At 41.3% G+C, this 21386-nt stretch overlaps 4 protein-coding genes across 7 annotated transcripts in view; 2 read left to right on the plus strand and 2 right to left on the minus strand.

The window, feature by feature from the left end:
• LOC108068044 (YLP motif-containing protein 1) overlaps positions 1–4612 on the minus strand; it is a 29362-nt gene extending 24750 nt beyond the window's left edge. For 3 of the 4 annotated variants that reach the window (XM_070219232.1, XM_017157409.3, XM_070219234.1), the window contains exons 1-2: positions 3997–4610; positions 654–3937 (exon numbers count right to left, since the gene is read on the minus strand). In XM_070219232.1, the coding sequence (XP_070075333.1) occupies positions 654–3937; positions 3997–4446 (3734 nt within the window). In that variant the 5' untranslated portion in view covers positions 4447–4610. Of the gene's footprint in view, positions 1–653; positions 3938–3996 lie in introns of all 4 variants that reach the window. The other variant, XM_070219233.1, reaches the window with a different exon arrangement.
• Positions 4613–5217: 605 nt separating this feature from the next.
• LOC108068092 (RNA-binding protein NOB1) lies at positions 5218–6920 on the plus strand. The gene is made up of 2 exons (XM_017157495.3): positions 5218–5374; positions 5434–6920. Exons 1-2 carry the CDS (start codon positions 5300–5302, stop codon positions 6742–6744), a joined length of 1386 nt encoding a protein of 461 aa, XP_017012984.2. The 5' UTR covers positions 5218–5299; the 3' UTR covers positions 6745–6920.
• A 165-nt stretch (positions 6921–7085) lies between these two features.
• Positions 7086–8960, minus strand: Naxe (NAD(P)HX epimerase). Its single transcript, XM_017157496.3, has 2 exons — positions 8253–8960; positions 7086–7515 (listed from the first exon to the last, which is right to left on the minus strand). The coding sequence occupies exons 1-2, from the start codon at positions 8855–8857 to the stop codon at positions 7293–7295; spliced, it is 828 nt and encodes a 275-aa protein (XP_017012985.2). The 5' UTR covers positions 8858–8960; the 3' UTR covers positions 7086–7292.
• Positions 8961–9214: 254 nt separating this feature from the next.
• The window catches only part of RhoU, a 52959-nt gene continuing 40787 nt past the window's right edge, over positions 9215–21386 (plus strand). Inside the window, exons 1-2 of the mRNA XM_017157458.3 lie at positions 9215–9487; positions 10059–10125. The gene's annotated coding sequence lies outside the window, so the exon portion shown is untranslated. The remainder of the gene's footprint in view (positions 9488–10058; positions 10126–21386) is intronic.

Genomic DNA, 21386 nt, shown 5'->3' on the forward strand with positions numbered 1-21386 from the left:
AACGGGGTTGGAATCGAAATTCCAGCATTAACGATAACTAGAAAAAGGCCTGCGCAAGTTAACTACATAAAATTGGATGATATCAATACAGATAGAGAAATTTAAAAAGGGACAAATTGTGTGGGAAAGGGGAAAGTAACTCTGAAGATTTCTTTCGAAGAGAGGAATATACGGAAATAATTTATTATATTATTTTATGGCTTATAAGAACTCCATCTGTAGTTAACTCGGACAAAATTGTAAAAAATATCTTGGGTTTCCTTCAAAACAAGTGTAGTTTATAGATATAAACACCTAAAGCATGAGTTATAAATAGATATAGCACCTGTATTTGACCGAAACAAATAGATATACGACTTTTATAGAACCCTTTTGAATAGTTGTGTGTTATCATGCAGCCCCAATTAAATTTCCCAGTACTAAAAATAGTCATTTTGCAGATAATACAATCCAAAAAGATAATGCTGCCCTATCTTCAACAGACAATCAGACAATTGATATTGGGATTTTGAATTTCCAAAAAGAGTTTAAAGGGGGAAAGATCTCCTCTTCTTCCCTTCCCCCTTTCCCCCAGTTTTGTCGAGATTATAATATATTTAATTTTATATATATTTAGGTAATATATAACTTAGAAACGGCTTGAGGACACATACCCATCATTCCAGTTTTTGTTCCGATTGTTGTTTTGGTTATTTCCCGGTCCTCCTGCATTTCCGAAGCTGTTGCGGTTGGGGAAATTCCTGGGTCCTCTTGGTGGCCCAGCGCCCAGATCATCGTCGCCAAAATTGGGACCCGGTGGTCCGCCCTGCCGGCGGAAGGGATTATCACTGTTGGGTGCGGGTCCTCCTGGTCCTCCTGGTCCGTTGAATCCCCGCTGGTTGGGTCCTCCAGGTCCTCCTGGTCCAAAGTTGGGTCCCCCGAAAGGCGGGCCACCAAAGTCATCGCGTCGCGGACCGCCAAAGGGACCGCCACGTGGTCCAAAGTTGCGAGGACCTCCGGGTCCAAAGTTCGGTCCAAAGTTGGGATTAAAATTGGGGCCATTGTTGCGGAAATTCGGCCCGGGACCGGGTCCAAAATGCGGTCCTCCGGGTCCAAAGGGTCCGGGTCCAAAGTTGTTACCCGGACCGGGACCAAAGTTGGGTCCACGTGGCCCAAAGTTCCGCCCGGGCGGACCAAAACCAGGACCAGGACCATTGGGTCCCTCAAAGTCCATGAAATTGCCGCCGGGCACTTGGTTCGGTCCAAAGTTGTCAAAGCGAGGGGGTCCATCGTTGGGGGGTCCATGACCTGGTCCCGAATTTGGACGAGAACGAGGATTCGGATTGGTATTACCACCTGGTCCGCCTGCCTCCGGCTTCTCCGCCACACTGGGACTCATTGAATCGCGGGAATCCTGCGATTTGTTGTCATTCCCGCCGTTCTTCTTGCGCTGCCACTCGGCAAAGGACAGTGGGCGTCCATCTTTGCCCCTCTCCTGATCCGGAGGAGCATCCTGTCCCTGCTGCTGCTGCTGCTGCTGGCGATCGCGCTGCTCGCGCTCCTGGACATTGGCCACAGCCTGGGTGAGATTGTTGAGGAAATTCGGGTCTTTTAGGACGTTGCTCAGGGATTCATTCTTGTTGGCAGCGACTGGAGCTTCGGTAGATTCTCCCTGCTCCGCCTCCACCAAATCCAGGCCCGGAATGCCATCGCTCTTCTTGAAAATGCTGCCCATGGGCGTCTCGGCAGCGGCGGCGGCGGCGGGCAGCTCATCCTCGTCCGTATCGTCGTCGTCGTCGAGGGAAATCGTGAAGATGGGCTCCTCCTCCTGCTTCACCTGCTTGGCGGGCGTGGGAGTGGGTGCGGGATTGGCCGTTTGCCGACGCTTTCCGAGATTGCTGGCGGTCGGAGGCTGAGGAGGAGCCACCGGCGGAGCAGGCGGACCCGGAACTTCGCTTGGCGGCGGCAGGGAAGCCGGATGAACGGGAGCCATTGGTGGCGCCACCGGTGGAGCAGGTGTTATCACCTTCTGGGGAGTTTTAGTCGGGTTGACTGGCTGCTTTTCCTTTAACTCCTGCTGGCTGGCTGGTTGGTATTGGCTCTGCCTTCCCTGGTTGTTGCCACGGAAGGCGGGAGCACTGAAATTGGACTTCGATCCCTGTTCCTGATCACTGAAATTGCCATCATCCTCCTGCTCTTCGGTTTGCGAAGCTCCCACTTCTTTGGGTAGATCTGTAGAAGATCCAGAAGCTGATCCCGATCCCATTTGCTGCTGCCGACGACGACGCATCTGCTCCCTGCGCTCCGCAATGCGACGGCGCTGCTTCTCGAACTCCTCCTCGTAGCGGCGATACTCGTCGCGATCCGGATGATTGGCATTGGCCCGCTTCCAGTCCTCGAACTGCTGCTCCCACTGGTCGAACAGGCGGTCAAAGCTGGCCTCGTCCAAGTCGGGAGTTTGCTGCTGCTGCTGCTGGCGGTTCTGATTTTGATTGGTATTCTGATTTTGCGACTGATTCTGCTGCTGTTGGAATGGCGCATTCCGCTGGTTGAAATTGCCACGATTTTGGTTGTAGTTCCCTCCGCCAGAATCATTGTTGCCTCCGGAATCAGAATATCCCTGATTTTGATTCTGATTGCGATTCGTATCCCAGCGATTGCTCTGGCGGCGATTGTTGTTGAAGTTATTATTGCTATTGCCAAAGTTGTCTCTTCCTCGGGTTCCCTGGTTGCCTCCAAAGTTGTTTCCTCCTCCTCCTCCTTGATCCTGGTTGTTATAACTATTCCCCTGGTTGTTATAACCGCCAAAGTTGCCTCTTTGCTGGCCAAAGTTGTTGTTGTTATTGCCGGAGGATTGATCTTGATCGAAATCAGATGACTGGGAGTTCTTGTTAAATGGATTCTGGCTGGGATTGCCCCCTCCTCGCTCCTCTGCTGACAACCAGCTCTTTCGATTATTTTGGAAATTGTTCTGCTTGCTGTTATTTCCCATATCGGAATTACTGTTGTTGTTGCTGTTGCTCTGCCAGCGATTCTGGCGGGGATTCTGCTGCTGGTTGTTGTTGTTCTGCTGCTGATTATCCTGCTGATCCTGGTCGCTCAAGCTAGGCGGTGGTCCGCTCATCCAGCGGTTCTGTTCGCCAGGCGGCGGGCCGCTCATCCAGCGGCTCTGTTGATCCCGATCCCCGCCAGACTGCGTTTGATTCGAGCTGCCATCCCAGCGGCGATTGTTGTTGTCGTTGTTGTTGTTCGTGTTGTTGTTGCTGTTGTTTTGGTTGCCCTGCGGCGGTCCATTCCAGCGATTATTCATTTCATTTTGCGGGGGAGGTCCATCCCAGCGATTTTGCTGCCCAGAATTATCGGTTGATGGCCCACTGGACTCCCAGGAGTTACGATTGTTGCTGTTGTTGTTGCCGCGTTGTTGGTTGTTGTTGCCCCACTGGTTCTCCTGCTGCGGCGGCGGACGCTGCAGCGAAGGCGGCGGCTGCTGGAGATTGGGAAATCCTCCTCCGCTTCCCTGGTTGTCCGATGGTCCAGCATTGTTGCTATTGTAGTTCATCTGGTTGTTTTGACCGCCATATCGGTTAGAAGGCGGCGGCTGCGACCACAAGTCATTGCTGCTCTGATTCTGCTGATTGTAGTTGCTCTTTTGCGGTGGCGGCGGCGGCGGCTGGTTGTACATCTGCGGCTGGGCCATGATCTTACCGGGCAGCGGTGGCCCGGAATTGGGAGTGGTGGTGGAAACAGCCGATGGAGCGGATGGCGAGGCAGCCGGGGCAGCCTGGTAGTAATTCTGGGCCACGGGATAGGCCTGTGGACCCGGTGGAGCAGCCACGGGAGCGGCTACGGGAGCAGCGGCGGGCGAGGGAGCCGCCGCCACGGGAGCAGGAACTCCCTGGACGCCCTGAACTCCTCCAGTGGCGGCCACGGCGGCGGCAGCGGCCATTTCACGCTTGTACTGGGAAAAGAGATGAGATATTTAAGGATGTAATTAGGTAGGAATTAAGGGTGACTAACCTGCTCGCCGTACTGGGCATGCCACTTGGCGTACTCCGCCTGGTAGGTCTGCCACTGGTGCCAGTGGTGCTGCAGGGCGTACTGCTGCTCCGGGGTCATCGCCGCATACTGGGCGGCCGTGTACTGCTTATAGGGGTTGCCCCCGGCCGCCTCGCCCCCCTCCGCCGCCTGGCCGCCGCTGGCATAGGGGTTGAAAGTGGAAGCGGAAGGGGTAGCGCTGCTGCTATCGGTGAGTTGAGTAGCTGCTCCAGGAGCTCCTCCTGCTGCTGCTCCCCCTCCATCCGCTGGCGGCGGCGGGGGCGGGGCGTCGGGCAGGGGCGGCGGCACCGAAGGCTGCGGCGGCGGAGCACCCATTCCCATCCCCATTGGCATGGCCATGCCCATGCCCATGCCCATGCCCATTCCCATCGGAGCCACTGCGCCGGTGGCCGTCTGCCAATGGCCCCACATGCTGCGCTTTCACTCGCGGCTCTTCTCGCTCACTCTCTGTTTAGTTCTCGTTTGCCGGAAAACACGGAAAACACGGGCTATCCGGAAAACTAAGAGCGCTTCACAAAATCACTTGCAATCGGGACGAGAAAAAAACTGAAAACTTCGCCATTTTTGGCTTGAAAACTAGAGGTGGCCTCTGGGCGCCGTCAATGGCTATCGATAGCTGGCTGTCAACCATCGATATATCGGATGGGAGTTTATTTTTGGGGAAATACGAAAATAATTAGGAGACTTTGCAAGCGGTTTTCTTATTGTTAAAGTTAATAATAAAAAAAGGAAGAATCTGTTTTATTTACTTGTTCAAAATTTGTATTATTGTTCAAATGGCCTATTAGGAAATTGACAGTTCGATAGGTGGATTTTTTGGTACTTTCTTTTCTTTCGCAAAATCAAGTAACAAAAAACAAATTGTTTCTTTTAGATATGTACACTTTAAGTCAAGTCTTAAAAAATCGTATTTTATTATATTGGCCACATATTCAAAATGTAAAGAAGTGGATATATTTGTACCATCTTTCATTTTGCAAAATCAATTTACAATTATACAAAAATTGTCCATGTAACAGAAATATTGAAACTTCTTTCTATACATTTTATGTCGAACTTTCAATAAATCGTATTATATTGCGTGTTAAAATGGCCAATTAAGCAATTATAAATTATCGGAATAAATTCAACCTATAAACTACCGATATTTTATTCGCTTAAAATCGACATCGATAGCTATCGGCCATCACTGAAATATTTTCGACACGTGCTGACTTGTTTTTCCCTGCCTGCTTTGTTTTTCATGTGAAAATCGCCCCGGAAAATGGCTGAGACGAGCGGAAAGATCAAGTTCCTGGTGGCGGACACCACCGCCTTCATCAACGCCGTGCCCCTGAACGTGAGTAGGCCATAGATTCGCTGTGAAACACCTCTAAATTCTCCCCTAATCCCCTCCAGGAATATGCGGAGCAGGTGCTCACCGTACCGGATGTGGTGGCCGAGGTGCGCAACAAGCGCCAGATCCGGCGCCTCTGCGTCCTGCCCTTCGACCTGCAGGTGCGCGAGCCGCGTCCCGAGAGCATCAAGCACTGCGTGGAGTTCGCCAAGCGGACGGGCGACTATGCGAGTCTCTCGGGGATCGACCTGAAGGTCATCTCGCTCACCTACGAACTGGAGGCGGACACCGTGGGCACCGCCCACCTGCGCACGGAGCCCGTGATGGCCCAGACCATTGCCTCCAAGGAGAAGCCCGAGGAGATGCAGGATGCGAGCAACAAGAGGCTGGTGGGCTGGTACATGCCAGAGGGGGAGGAGGAGGAGGATGACTCCGAGGAGGAGGAGGACTCCCAGGGGGAGGAGGAGCAGGAACAGGAGGAATCCCAGGATTCCCCACCCGTAGACAACATAAAAGCCGCCATTGAAGCTCAGTTAGCTGGCAAGGAGCCACTGCCCACCGAAGATCTAAGCGAGGAGCCCAGCCAGGAGGAGCTGGACAAGCTGTTCGAGCAGCTGCAGTGCGCGCCCAGCGCCGAGGAAGAGCAGGAACTCGCTGAACTGCTAATTTCCCAGCCCGCCGAAGTGGAATCGGAGGAATCCGAGCCCGTGCAGAGCCAAAATCAGGAGGATGAGGTGGGCGACGATGGCTGGATCACGCATTCGAACATCAAGAAGGCCAAGAAGGCGCTGGAGGGCAAGGTGGAGACGGATGAGGTGCCGCCGGTGGCCTGCATGACCACCGATTACGCGCTGCAGAATGTCCTAAAGCAGTTGAACCTTCACCTGGCTGCCTTGAATGGGAGGATCATCAAGCAGCTGCGCACTTATATACTGCGTTGCTATGCCTGCTATCGGACAACCAGCATCATGACCAAGGTCTTCTGCCCGAACTGCGGCAACAAGACGCTCAAACGAGTGGCCGTGAGTCTGGACGAGAACGGGCGGCAGGTGATACACATCAATACGCGACGGCCGCTGACCAACAAGTACAAGAATCAGAGTCTGCCGCGCTTCACCGGCGGCAAGCATTCGCGCAATCCCATTTTATTCGAGGATCAGCCGATGCCCCGCCAGATGCCGTCGCGCGTGGCCAAGACCAAGACGAACGCCCTGGACCAGGACTACATGGCCGGCTTCTCGCCCTTCGTGCTGCGCGACGTCGACTCCAAGTCCGCGATGCTGCGCTCCAAGGGCAACCTCAAGGAGTGGGCCAGGAACAACAACTTCGAGGAGGACCGCCGGCGCAAGAACTACAATCGCTTGTACAAGTAGATAACCGGGGAGTAATAACCCCCTAATCGTAGACTTTATATAATATGTAATATATATAAAATAAAACTCAAGGAAGAACTTAAATCTTCAGGTGGAAAATGTAAATTTACGACATTTTACAAGGCTTTTAAATATTTATAAACTTTTTTTTTGTGGAAATAAATCAGTTTTTTAAGATTAAGAATAAAATCTCTCGTTTCAAATCATTCTTAAATTTTAATAAAATATTTTATTGATATTTTCGGAAGCCCAATCATTTATACAGTCATTTTACAAGGCTTTTAAATATTTATACATTTTTTTTGTGGAAATAAATCAGTTTTTCAAGGTTAAGAATAAAAACTCACGTTTCAAATCACTCTTAAATTTTAATACAATATTTAATTTATATTTTCAGAAAGCCCAATCATTTTTACATTCAAAATTATACCTTTTTACACTCAATTTTCAAACCAACTATCCATCTCAGATGGCCAAAAATGGGCAGAAAGCCGCAATTTGGGATTGGATTATTTATTTACCAATCGGGCATCGTATAAATGTATAAATCACAGCTTGACGCACAGTTCGTTGCCCGGATAGACGGGCAGATTCAGTTCGTACTTGCGCTGCAGGGCCGGCGGTACGAATCGGCCGCCCAGGTAGTGATGCTCCCCGCGGAACTGGCGGGCACAAAGCTTCGGGGCAGTCAGCGAGATGAGCAGAGCGGGCTCCAAGTCGCATTCAGTCACCTTGCCCTTCTCCACGTCCCAGCCGCTTGGGATGTCCACGCTGAAAAGGAGTATAGATCATTAGTTTTCGGTTAAGTAGATCGGAAGATTGCGGTTTTTTCTTTGAATTATATTGTGAATTGGATTAATTGATGATAGATTATTTACATTATTCAAATGAGTGAAAGATTTTCTTTAAGAATATATTGAAACATGTGTTCCAAATTAAATTCTAAGCTTTTATATTTTATTTTTTAAAAATTTTAAGATATTTTGTAGACGCAGAAAAACATTTCTAAAAATGTGAAAATTTTCATAAAAGTCTTCTTCAGTATTCTATTAGAAATGATCTTTCGAAGGATATTTTATAGACAGAAAAACCCCTTTTTGAGAATTTCAAAATGATCCTAAAAATCTAGTTCATGAAAATAAAATTTTACAAATCTATTTCAGTTTTTTAAATATGAAAAATTACTCCTAAGAAGTAATTAATTTGTCAACATGAAAAAGGACTCCTAAAAATCTTTTTCAGATTTCTAAACATAAAACATTAATCCTAAAAATCTGTTTCTTAATTTTAAACATAAAAAATGAATCCTGAAAATCTTTTTTAGATTTCTAAAAAGGAAATAAAAATCATAATTAAGAAAATCATAATAGTAATGCTCGTTCGATGGACATAGAACCCATTCCTCCTTAAAATCCTTAAGCAAACAAGCTTGTTTCCCCGAAATTATCTTAGTTAGTTAGTTACTATAGCCCCCGATCCTCCTAGTGAACCCTGAACCCTTCTCGCACCTGGCAATCGGCAGTTTGGTCTGCTGCAGCAGCTCCACGACGGCCAGGAAGTCGGCCCGCACCGGGGGCTTGAAGCTGAAGCCGAAGAGGGCGTCCAGGATGAGGTCGTAGCTGCAGGCGGCGCTGGTCACCGATGGACACTCCTCGATGCTCGGGATCTCCATCCTCTGGCACTGGTGACTGAGGCTCTCGTACAGCCGGTTGGCCGTCGGCTTGGGGTAGTAGATGGTGGGCGTGTAGCCCATGAGCCGCAGGTGCCGGGCGGCCACCAGGCCGTCGCCTCCGTTGTTCCCGGGACCGCAGCAGACGAGGATTCGCGGATGCTTCTCGGCGGCAAAGCACTTGGCCACCGCGTGGGCGCAGCTCAGGCCGGCCAGCTCCATCAGCTGGTCCACGCTGAACTGGTACTCGCCGAAGAGCTCCTGGTCCACGGCGATGGCCTCCTTTTGGTTGAGGTACTTTAAATTCATCCTTTTGCCGGCGAGGAATCGCTTGATATTCAGTGGTGTTTCTAGTTTTTTCCTGTTTTGTGGTGCCAACAGTGGGTGGATCAGCCGGGAAATGCCCTTCAAGGACGCGCCAATTGGCCGGTGAAGCAGGCTCATAGATTTCCCTTTCAATTCAGGTGTACTTCCCTGTGGAATTTAATTTTAATCAAGATTTTAATTTCTGCAAGTTATCAAGTTTTCAAACAGCTGTCTGCGGAGTTGCCAGATATCTGTACATAAGTTAGCGAGGACACGAACCATGAGAACGTATTTTGCGGTCCAGAAATTTAGTTGGCAACTCGACACCGCCCCAAAAAATCAGTTGGCAACTCTGGCGCGTTGAAAACAAAGTCGATTTCCAAACCATGTTCGGGTCCCGACTATTTGAACTCGTGTATTTTGCATCCCTGAGTTATTTTTCAATCTTTCCAAAACGGTCGCACCTTTGTATCTTTCGGATCGCCGATCGCTTTTTGTATCTTGTTTTCGATCGTCGATTCTCGTTTGCGGTTGCCTCGTTTTTCGCTCCGCTTCGTTGTTGTTTTTGTTATCCGTCGGTTTCTTTTAGCGGAGTTTGTTTTCGGTTTTCGATTAAGTTCTGTTTTCGCTTTTTTTTTCTGTGCCCCGAGTTGCACGCAGGCGCAACAGCAAAATAAGAGGAGAAACAGCGAAAATCGTTGTTGCAAGTGGCTGCGTTCTCCGACGTCGACGGCGCAGCGGCGCAGGCGCAACAGCAGCGGAACAACGGTAAATGTCGACAAGTTTGTGCAAGTTGCGCGCGTTTGCAGGTGTTTGTTTTTGAGTGTTTCGGAAACTATACAATTTTTACAATCATATACCAATTACAAAAACCTATAAAAGTGATTTAAATACTATTATTTACATTTTTACAAGTTAATTATCAATTATTGCGATTTAAGTGATTATATAATGATATTTGGGCAAGGCCAACCTGAAACTTATTATTAAACAAATTCCTGCATGCATAATTAGACAAATTATTACATTTTTTACGAGCAAACATAATAACAACTAATTGAATTTCAACTGTTTAAGTAATTAAACAACAAAAACTTGTTTGTAAGTAATTACGATTACATGTTATGTAATAAAATTATAAGAATTACCCGTATAATACCAAAAAGTGAATTTTAATAAATAACAGGAGTTGACAAATGAAAACGAGTTATAAAAAATATAAACCACACAAAAATTAATTGCGAATATTGTGAAATTGTGAAGAAAAATCCCCTTACAATTTTTGTTCATTTTTTTTTTTCGGTTGTTTCTGAGTGTTTCTTCGGTTTTTTATTTCAAGAATCAAATGGAATTGGATTTCGCCTCAACGAACAATTAATTGGAATTACATTTCAACTGGAAGTGAGGTAAGTTTTTTGTTTCGTGTTCAATCATGTTGCGACATTCGACGTTCGACGAGAACTTTCACTGGTTTTTTACATGCCTAAACAAAATCGGGCGAAACAAAAAGTCGTGGAGGGGGGGGCTAAAAATATGAACCGACAATTACGATTTCTGTTTTGGATTGCATTTCATTTATTTTCCATTTGGCTCGGTTTTCGGTTTCTTTTTTCCCGATTTGGTTAACGCCGTTTGGAAATTTCCGGATTATTATTTTCTGTGTTGTTACCTGCCACTGCCACCCACCCGCATTTAGATAATCCATTTGCCACCTATGCACTGGAAAAAATTCTATTTTATATGGGAATATTTACAAAGATTTGTCTAAAATAATTTTTAAATTATTATTAAAAAATCTGTCATATTTATTGTAAAATTTCCCTGTGCTTATCAGTAATCCAAACTATTTATGGCTAGTATTTTCAATTGAAAATTTGTTTAACCGCATTTTTATTACACTTTGTCCAAGTGACACACATGCATATTTAATTTTTGAAATTATGGAAATGGCTCTCATAAATGCCTGGGAATTTCGATGCATTACTTTTCCATTTCCTTCCCTTTTTCCGCTGCTGATGCAAATTTTTCGGGTCGTTGCAGCAGGTTTATTGCCTCTTCCCCTCCCTTTCCCAGGTTTTCCTCCCCTCCCGACCCTCTTCCTTCCTTCCTCTCAAAAGCGAACAGGTAACGAAAAGGTGAGCGGTAAGAGGTGAAATAAGGGACACCAGGTAAACGCGATCGCCGAGCGAAAAGCAAAGAGCAGGGAAAAGCAGCAGCTGCTCAACTCAACACACAACTGAATTTTACCTTTTGTTTGGCTCGCTTTTTCCCTCCAATGCTTCTTCTTGCCGGCTTCCTGTGGGAACAGTGGGTAAAAACCAGCATATTTTGGTCATAAATCATAGATCCTAAGTTAGAAATAAAAATTTAAAAGTAAAACAAATATATTACAAAAAATAAAATAACATGATTAAAGTATCAAAATGTCAAGAAAAAATAAATCTAAAATTTAAAATGGTATTAAAAAAGTAAAACTACATGATTAAAGTATCAAAATACCAACAAAAATTATATAAATACAAATATATAAAATTGTGGATTTCTAGCCTACGATTAGTTTTTTGTAATCTCTTTTCTTTTTTATGTTCCATTTACCATTAATATTATTTTGTATTATTTTTGACCCACTGTGCCATTTTGGTGGTGCTGATTACCTGGTTCGCGCTTCTTCTTCATCTTCTTCTTTTTCTGCCGCCGTGATTTTGTTGTAGTTATTGTTGTTTATTTCTTTCTTATATACTTTTCCACTTCTTTCGCAGTTTGCTTTTATTGCTAAAATGTGTCTCGACAGGCGGTTTTTCTTTTTTTGTTTAATATTGTATATATATATATATATATATATATATATGTTTGTATGTACCTACCTATTTTTTTTGCATTTGTTGCTTCTGCCTTTTAGTGCATTTTGTGGGGCTTCTCTTTGGCTAAAACAAGAAGAAGAAGCTGAAAAGGCAGAAAAGAAGAAGAATTAAGCTGCAGTTGGCCTTCAACTAAACTTTGACTTCAACTTTGTCGTAAGTCGAAAATGCATTTCAATGTGTTGGGCTGCCTGGTTTTCAGTTGTTTTTATTTGCCCAAAGCTAATTGAAAAGCTTCTTAGGTACACTGCAAAAAAATATTAAATGCATTTTAATATATATGTATTTACATAATTTCTATTAAAGTGTAGAAAAGCATATTTTTACCTGTATTTCATTACATCAAAAAATATAAAATATATAAAATTTATTTAAAATAAATATTGTTGTAAATTAAAATATATATTATCTGTGTGCTACAAAATCCAGTGGAAGACGACTAGTTGGTGAAAGAAGGGCTTATCGCATTCACAAGAGCTGGAAAAATGGAAATGGAAACTGAAAGTGGAATTGATAAGCGAAAATGGGTGACAAGTTGAATGGGTTACAAAACTACATGAGTTGGTGAAGAAGGAGAAAGAAGGGGACAGAGGAAAGAGAGGTCATCGAAGCTTAGTCTTAGTCTTAGTCACTCACTTGCTGACATTCCCTTTCGAATGGCAATCGTAAATATTTTATTTCCCTTTAAGTAGTTCTTGTTTAAATCGCTTCATTAAATAGCACATTTACTTTTTATGTATTTATATACATATTTTTACTAGTAATGGAATATTTTATGATAATGTATTTATCTTAACAATAATGGGTATCAGATAGTCGATTGCTCTGTGAACCTTAGACCTTAATTTCATTTTTATGTATTTATATACATATTTTTAACAACAATAGAATATTTTATGACAATATATCTTAAGAAAAAATATATCTGCATTAATGGGTATCAGATAGTCGATTGCTCTCTGAACCTTAGACCTTGATTTAATTTTTTTTATTTATATATGTATGTACATATTTTTACTAGTTATGGAATTTTTATGATAATATATCTTAAGAAAAGATATATCTGCAATAATGGGTATCAGATAGTCGATTGCTCTCTGAACCTTAGACCTTGATTTATTTTTTCTACATTATCTACATATTTTTACTAATAACGGAATATTTTATGATATTAAATCTTAAGAAAAGATATATCTGGAATAGTGGGTATCAGATAGTCGATTGCTCTGTGAACCTTTGACCTTGATTGCATATCGAAATCGAACTTGTTGCCGCCGCCGAGTGATTCACAATCATTTGTGTTCGTTCTTCGACAATCGCGATCGCGCCTGGCGCCTATCAAAGTTTTTCTACCCCATGTAATGCCATTTGTGTGTTCTTTTTGTGCCACGATTGCGTTTCCAGAGGCCAACTGAAACTGATAAGTTTCTATTTCAATAAAAACACAGACTGCAGGAGAATACCGAGTACTGAATGCTGAACGCTGAAATGAAATGCCAGGCTTTTCGAACGCAGATTTCGGGGGCAATCCCCATTGGGATTAAGTCGGCTTATCTTTTATTGTTTTGAAACGCAAACGCAGCTTGGCGGCAGGTAGGCAGGTAGCTGTGTACATATGTATGTATGTACGTAGTCCCCAGAACAAGCATTTAAAGGTAAAAATATGAAACACCAAACACGAGACACGAAAATGTTGGCAAATTCATCGGGGAGTGCTACAACAGCCGGCAAGAGGATGCCAAAAAACATAACAAAATATAATAAAAACAAGGCAATGCAGCGAGTTTCTCACGACTTTTGGCTGCCACGAAGTTTGGCTGCTCTATTTTTTAATTAAATAAAAAAGAAAAATAAAATAAATAGGATTTATAAAAAAAAAATAATATAAATAACTTAGATTCAACCAGTCTTTTCCATGTCTTGAAAAAATATCTAAAGGGAAATCGATATAAATATTATTAATATTTTAAATCATTTTCCATTTAATGAGTAGACATATTACATAAAAGTTTATTAAGAAGTTTATGCCAAATTCTCAACTGTTTAAAGCAGCGGTCGGCACACACATACGTTGACATTTTGTTTTATATTTGTGTGAGTAATTTGCACTGGGCAGCTCATCGATGTGTGTGTGCAGACCGCTGTTCTACGTTATACATGTGCGAGCAGCGCGTCGGCAGAACAAAACCCTATGCTCACTTAATAGGGCGCTGCCGACCGCTGGTTTAAAGAGAAACTAAGCCGAAAAGAAATTTTCAGTCCTTCAACATAGAAAAAAGATTTTTATTTTAAATTTGTAAGTATTTAAAAAAAATTCCTTTTAATGAGTAGACCTATAACACAATAGTTTATTAAAATGTTAGAAAGAGCTTTGCCAAAATTCACAACTTTTTAAAGAGAAACTAAGCCGAAAATGGATTTTTAGTCCAGCGACTTTTGGGGCAAATAAAAAGGGGAGTCTCTGGAAAAAAATAGAGATAGAAAATGTACAAAACTAAAAGCCGGATGGATTAAATTGGGATTTATGCCCAAACGCACTCGTGGCATATGTAATGCACCCCTCTTCCATTTTTTGTTTGTTTTTTTTTCTGTTTTTGGGATGGGACCCTAAGCCCCTAGTAGACCCCCGCATTTTTGTATCACTTCACCTGCTCCCTGTTTAGTTTCTCTGCTGTCGAGGGCGGGCAGATAAAAATGTTGAAACAATAACCAAGGTAATTCCCAGGAGGCAGAGGCAGCGGCATTGCCTGGATGCCAGGATATAACTGCCACCTCCTTTCGCTCCCCGAGATTTGGAGCATTTGCAAGTATTTTTAGGGGCCTTTTTTTTATTTTCCCTTTTTTATTTTCTGTTTCAGCTGGACAGACAGACTCAAGCCCAAGCAAAGTGTTGTACATTTTCAGCTAGCGCCCCCCATATGGAAATTGCACTTCCTGGGGGGTTTTCCAGGGGAAAAGCGGAAGGGCGGAAAAGCGAAAAGGCCGGGAAGCCCGGGATGGTTGCATATGCACTTTTTATGTAAGTCAGCAAATTGACTCTGCTTTCCGCACATTTTCCTGCAATGTGAGTGGGCTAGAATTTGGGCTGGGGAAAAATGGCGAAAGATGTTGGATAAGATTTCTCAAATAGAACGAAAAAATAAGAAACAAAAGAAAGGGGGAAAAGAAAGTGGGGAAAGAGTCGAGCGAAATGCTTTAGGTGATTTTTCCCAGTTTAGTTTTATTTTAGTTGAAGGCTCGGGAATTTGCAAAAAAAGTAGTGAAATTTAAATATCTATCCAATAAATACCATTTATATATATTTATTTTGAGAAACGGTTTTAGGTAAAATTTTAAATAAATAATTTAATAGACTAAAGAACAAATTATATATATTTTTAAAAAATATTTTAGAGAATTAAATCAATGACAGGGAGTATTTAAAACCGTTAAATTAAACGCAGAGCCATTTAAATACAGTTTAATGACAAATTATTTAATTATTTATTTAATGCACTGAGGAAAAAACGTTTTAAAAGAAGTTAAAAAATACTTTAAAATTTCTTTAATTATATTAAAGCTAACCCCAAAACCATCGAGTGGTTAAACCTCGATTAATCGAAATAATAAATTATTATTCCCGTGGCGTGTGAAAAGCCGGCGGATAAACAAACCAGTAGCTTTTCCCGCCTTTTTGTGTGTGTGTTATGAATTACTTTGACCACTTGCAATAATGAGATGAAAAACAATTTTATCGCTGCTGTTTTTTTATTTGCCGCAGCTACCAAATTGCAATTCCAATTAAATGGGTCTTGGACGGGGAAAATTGCATTAAAATCCCCGCGACATGATTCAATCAAACTGGGGGAAAATGAATTGTTGCGGAAAACCAGCAACAAAGTCAACAACAATAGCGGATAAAATGATGATGATGATATATCCATGATATGTGGGCAAATAAAAGTTGCATAATGCGGGCAAATCAGAGGTATCGCGCTTGAAAGTAGGAAGTCCAGAGTCCCCTGGGAATCGAAACTGTCACTGGCGGCACTTCAGATGGCCTTGTTTAGCCCCCTCTTAACCCCACCAATTAACCCAATCAATTGAGATTGAGCCCACACACGCACCAAGTAAACGAAATGCTCAGGCAGTCATCGGTTGCATTTTGTAGCCCACAAATTAGCATGTCTTCGCACTGCCAACGCAGGCTTCCCAGGTTTTACCTGTTTCAAAAAGAAGTGGGCTCTGGAAAAAGAAAGCAATAAAGTTGATGGAAGTTGTAGAAATCCATCATTTACTTACCTTTAAATGATTAAAGTATTATCATAAAGTATTATAAATTTAACTAAATTTTATTAAGCTAATTTAGTGATTTGAGTGCCTAACTGATTTTACGTTTTATTTCCCCCAATTATTTGCGCAATTTTATTATGCTAATTTATTACAAATATCATGCGAATAGAGAAACGTGATGAGAGCTGTATGGGGCATTAAAGGTTTATCACAAATCACAATTAATTTAATGTATGCCGAAATAGTAATTTAATTTAATTTGTAATCATTGCTACAATTTCATTATATTCATTTCAATGATAAGTAATTTTTTAAATATAACAACATCGTAAACATTTTCTTTTTTTTTTATTTTGCTTTTAAATTTAAAGCTGCAAAATATTTTTGTTATTCAATATTCCATAACGTTTCCCATAAAATTCTTTTGGAAAATATTTGTTGCACTTGGAAAATTCCCTAATAAATACTGGCAATTTTTCCAGCCGCTTTAGGAATTTTCCGTGAAAATATAGAAATACCTTAAATGTCGCGAATGCCGTTGGCGCCTTTTGTAAATTCTCGATTTTCACGGCTTCGTCGGGGAGGAGTCCCCTCTTTCGGCTCTATGCATTTTCCTTTTAAACACACGTTGCAGCAGACAAACATTCTGTTTGTTAAAACGAAATGAAACATAACCGCAAAGAGTGGAGGACAGACCGACAGAGAGACATTCAGACATGAACCCCTTTTCCGCAAAACCGGGTCTCCAAACTCATAACATCCAACTGTAATTGAAGTTGAAACAGTTGAGCCAGTAAATTGTGTGCTATATAACATGACAACAGCCACAACAACATCGGCAAAAAGGAGGGAAATGTGCAATTGCATGAGATGCCAGCCGCAGGGGAAAAGGCATAAGGAGATATCTCCGGGAGAGGTGGAAGTGGTCAATGCACAGGGAGAAAATGGGAGGAATTAGCTGGGAAGAGAAAATATTTATATCGAAATTTCCAAGGGTATTTTTTTTCTCAAAAAGTATTTATTAATATTTTAAAGTTTTATTACAATACCATATAATATCATTATAATATCATATAACATCATATCATCCCGTTTTTCACAGTGCCAGTGTGACAAGTGCATTGTTTCATTTAACTATTCGACTCCATTGCTGCTTTGTCTCGTGTCAAAGGCAGAGAAAAAGAGATATTGGGGGATCGGAATCCCTTTCTCTCAAAAGGGGAAAGATCCCAACCAACCCTTCCTCTTTCCCCCGGCGAGATGTCCAACAGCTGATGGCAAATGTCAATCTGCAGACAAGTGTAGGTCAATGCAAATTATGAGAATCGAGTGCAATGGCTACAAAAGCGAAAGCCAAGACAGCTGACAAACAGACAGACAGCTGGGTTGAAGGGGATAAAGTTTGGGGAAAGGGTGACAAACACGACACATTTTCAGGAGGTCACCACTTAGTCGGATGAGGAGCGAGGAGCAAAAGTATTAAATTAAATGTCAAACGGATAATATCGACTATCGACCAAATAAAAGGGGTTGATAAGTAAAGGATAGGGTAATGTGACATGAAATGGTATATTAAATATTAATCCACAGGAAACCAAAAGAAAAATCGATAAAATCGATAAATAAAACCAACAAATCGATAAATTAAATAGAATAGAAAACTAAACATGAAAAATGCAATTACAAAATACAAATTGAAATATATTAAATACCTAGACAAATAAATGTAAAATAAAATATACGAAAATATTTCATTAAAAAAGATTTGGGGTTCTCCATAAAACAATCAGGCCAAAATCCAACTGAAATGATGCCAACGTAGAAGCCACAAGCTTCACAAGCGAAGATTTACTGACCCTCGGTGACACAAATCTTCCATTTGGAAATTGCCCAACCTCACCCTCCACCTAGTTATTTATTTAATTTAACATTTTTCAATGTTGCAATTGTTTGTCGTCTCTTAGTTGCTTTTGGAGATTTGACAATGCAAACGATGCGATAAGCGGGGAGAAAAATCCAAAATAAAAACAAAAACACGAGAGAGAAATAAAACCCACAAACCGAAACCAAAACCGAAAACCGAGAAATAAACCCGAGAAAAAAGGCAGCGCACCGAAAAACAGAGTACCGAAAAATGTTGTGTTCAATTCCATTTATCATTTACGCATGATAAGCCCGATAAGCATTCCCTTTGTGCCACCAGACCCAAGTCACCCACCCACTCCCATAAACAGCCACGCCCCCTTTTATACTCCCCTGATAAGCTGGCGGCAAAACTCTGGCAAATGTATCTTCGCATTTCGTATCTGAATCTACTTATTGTCATCTGAAAGAGAATTCGAAATGCGTGAACTGGCAAATTGCTGGACCTCAACTGCAAGTATCGAATTTGTTTTGCGGAAAAGTTGGTCGACCACCGGAAAAGTTTCGTGGAAATAGTGAAATTTGTTCTATTGCTTTGTTTTTCCGTCTGGCATGGGAAGTTTTTCCTCTTTTCCTCGGTGAAGCAACAACTAAAATTAGATAAACCCAAAAAGTATTAAATTATCGAAACTCGATTGATTAGTATTTATCGCTTGTAATTTCCTTAATTCCTAAGATATCGAAGTTATCGCAATAATCGATTGATCAAAACTTAATTAATTGTCTTTCTTATTTTGATGAAACTATTTATTATTTATAAATATATTTGATTACATTTCATAACACAATAATACATATATACTGATAAAAAAGTTAAATGAAAATCCGATTTTTTATCTGATTGATTGCTTAATCGTTTACATTGATTGTGTGTCATTAATCTTATCAACTTATTGGGCGATTATCTGATTGATGAAGCGTTTCAAAAGTGCTTAACAATAATTGCTTGTGGATTGGTTTTCATATGCATATATTTTTTTGGTAACTATTTCGAGTTTAAACTTGGATTTGGAAACATTTTCCATCTGGATTTTCTCTTTTTCTCCCGTTTTGTTCTGCTGCATTCGACCGAGCGAAATCACCTTGATTTTGTGGGTTAGCTGAGATGATATGGGGGCTTGGGTTCACTTTCGTTTTAAAACATAGCACCCCCCACCCGAGTTAACCCCTTTTCGGCCCTCGGGGCTACAAAAGAGATTACGTTTTGGCCCTACGAATTGTGTGTTGCTATTGTTATTGTTGCTGCTGCTCTATCTGTCTCGCTTCAGGTGTTTATTTTGCAATGTACCTATATGTTAGCATATATATATATAACTGGATCCATGAATATATGTATATGCCTGCCTTTGTTGCTGCTCGTTCGTTGCTCGTTACGCTTCAGTTTGGAAAATCACGCTTTATTGCATTTCAAAACCGATTTGCCATGGCCCATGACCAGTTTACGGGGACAAGGGGTTCGTTCCAAGGGGTTAAGCTAAAAAAATTCCCACACAGTATACATATATACATATCTGTGATAGATTGTCTTCCATTTTTGCATATCATCTTTATTTCATTCAATTAATTTTGATTGAAATTAATAGAGCTATTGCAATGATAACAAAATCAATTGTGTTGAATATAACTATTTTGTTATGATATTTAATTACAGAAATTGGAAAAACCCCTTGCTAAACAGAATAACAATAATTTATTAAACTTATTATGCTGCATTGATTTTCTTGATGCATTCAGAAACAAATCAAACAGACAAAAAACAACAAAAATAAACTATGAAAATCAATTTACTCGTCGAATGCGTAAAAATCATCAACTTTCCATAATTACTTTAATAGGCAGCCTTTTTTGCCCATGCTCTGTATTTTTTTTCTTTTTGCCAAACAATTAAAAGACCATTTGGCGAGGGGCGAAGTGAGGGGAATCCCCTCCACGCCACGTGACTCACGAAGGCAGAGGCAGAAAAAAACTAAAGCTAAAAATAATTATAAGAAATTCAGCAAAAATGACTAAACGATGAAGTTTCTTGCCCTATCTCCATAGACTCAACTTCTCTTACTTTTTTATTTACCTTTTTTTGTTTTATTTTTTGGTTGGCTTCGCTTTGGTTGTATCTGTGTGCGTGTGAGGGGTTCATGAACCTGTCGAGTGTTTATCAATTATTATTATGGGAGATTTGTTGGCTTGTTTGTGTCGGCGGGTCTTTTGGACTTCACAGTGGAGTCTGTCTTAAGTGAAACGTGAACTATTTATTTTAATATGAATGATTATTAGTAATTTATCGATTTTATCGATCGATAATAATTTATAATAATAATAATAATAATAATAATAATTTATTAAAAAAAAAAAAAAAATTGCTATAGAAAATCGTATATTTACTTTAACCAAAGAAATTGCACATCAAATGCGAAGGGGAAACAGAGCAAGAAGTTGGCAATGGAAGAATGAAAATGGAGAAGGGGTGGAAACCGAAAAAGGGAGCAAAAAACACAAACTCGATTTGCGCACCAAATTGACTGTAAAATGTGCAATCTGCAAGTTAATAATCGCCAGACGAATGTGCCTGCAATTTGAGCAGGACAGCAACAGCAACAACAACAACAGCAATTGCAATAAAAACTGAAAAAATAACACGAAAAGCCACATTCAACATGGGCCAATTAAAACAACAATGGTTGTGTACTAGACGTATACGTAATATTACACGAAAAATAAGTAAACACACCAAAAAAATGTGAAGAGAAAACATAACTAAACAAGCCGAAACATAAACAACAATATCAGCCAACAACATGTACGACAACAGTCAAAACACCAACAAAATTGCAACAAAATTTTTCAACAACAACTATAACAACAATTTCCACAACAGCAACAACAACAAGGCATCAGTCAAGCGGCAAATGCGAAAAAAGCACTTGAAAATGCTTTTTTCCAAGCCAAAGACTTTTGCCGACAAGATGACTTTTGGGAGTGTACTTGGTACAGTGCGCGACATAAGAAGGATTTTAGAAATAATTATAATATAAACAAGATCTAAGTTTCATGGACAACATTTCATTTAAACATTATAAAGCTTTATTGGGATTTACAATTTATTTTGAACTTTTAAAAACTGAAATATTTGTTTTGAAGTCATGACCGGCACCTTACCATTTTAAGGCCCAACAAGAAAACGAATCTGAAGTGGCGGTAGTTGGCAAAGAAGAAGCAATAAAACATCATAAAGTCCCCGGGACAAGAGCGCGAACCCGTTCCCAACAATCATTCCAACAATGCGGGGCTCAATTACACAAAAAAACCAGAAGAGGAGAAATAATATAATTTCTGTTTGTATTGTTGCAAGAGCAAAGCAGAAAAAAAAACAAAAAAACATTTGAGACGGAGTCTCCCAAGTGATTCATAATTTGTAACTGCTGATGAAAGGATAAAAAAAGTTCTGATGCAGAAAACAAAACTTAATAGGGGAAACAGTTTAAAGAAATATATCATGAAAAAATCATGATGTAACCCTTTTCGAGATCACCCGGAAAGTGTTATGGTTTTATTTATTATCTGTTCAAAACAGTATGTATTTTTGGTGTAGGCCAAGTTACAGCAAAACAACGAGCAAA

Source organism: Drosophila takahashii, chromosome X (assembly GCF_030179915.1).
Source record: "Drosophila takahashii strain IR98-3 E-12201 chromosome X, DtakHiC1v2, whole genome shotgun sequence".
Classification (NCBI taxonomy): domain Eukaryota; kingdom Metazoa; phylum Arthropoda; class Insecta; order Diptera; family Drosophilidae; genus Drosophila; species Drosophila takahashii.

What these genes read in the sequence shown, in the direction of transcription:
- LOC108068092 (XM_017157495.3), top strand. Translation starts at nt 5,300, where the DNA reads ATGGCTGAGACGAGCGGAAAGATCAAGTTCCTGGTGGCGGACACCACC. An exon ending in TCAACGCCGTGCCCCTGAAC is followed by an intron (nt 5,375 to 5,433) that starts GTGAGTAGGCCA and finishes AATCCCCTCCAG; the next exon opens with GAATATGCGGAGCAGGTGCT.
- Naxe (XM_017157496.3), bottom strand. Translation starts at nt 8,857, where the DNA reads ATGAGCCTGCTTCACCGGCCAATTGGCGCGTCCTTGAAGGGCATTTCC. An exon ending in ACCAAACTGCCGATTGCCAG is followed by an intron (nt 7,516 to 8,252) that starts GTGCGAGAAGGG and finishes ACTCCTTTTCAG; the next exon opens with CGTGGACATCCCAAGCGGCT.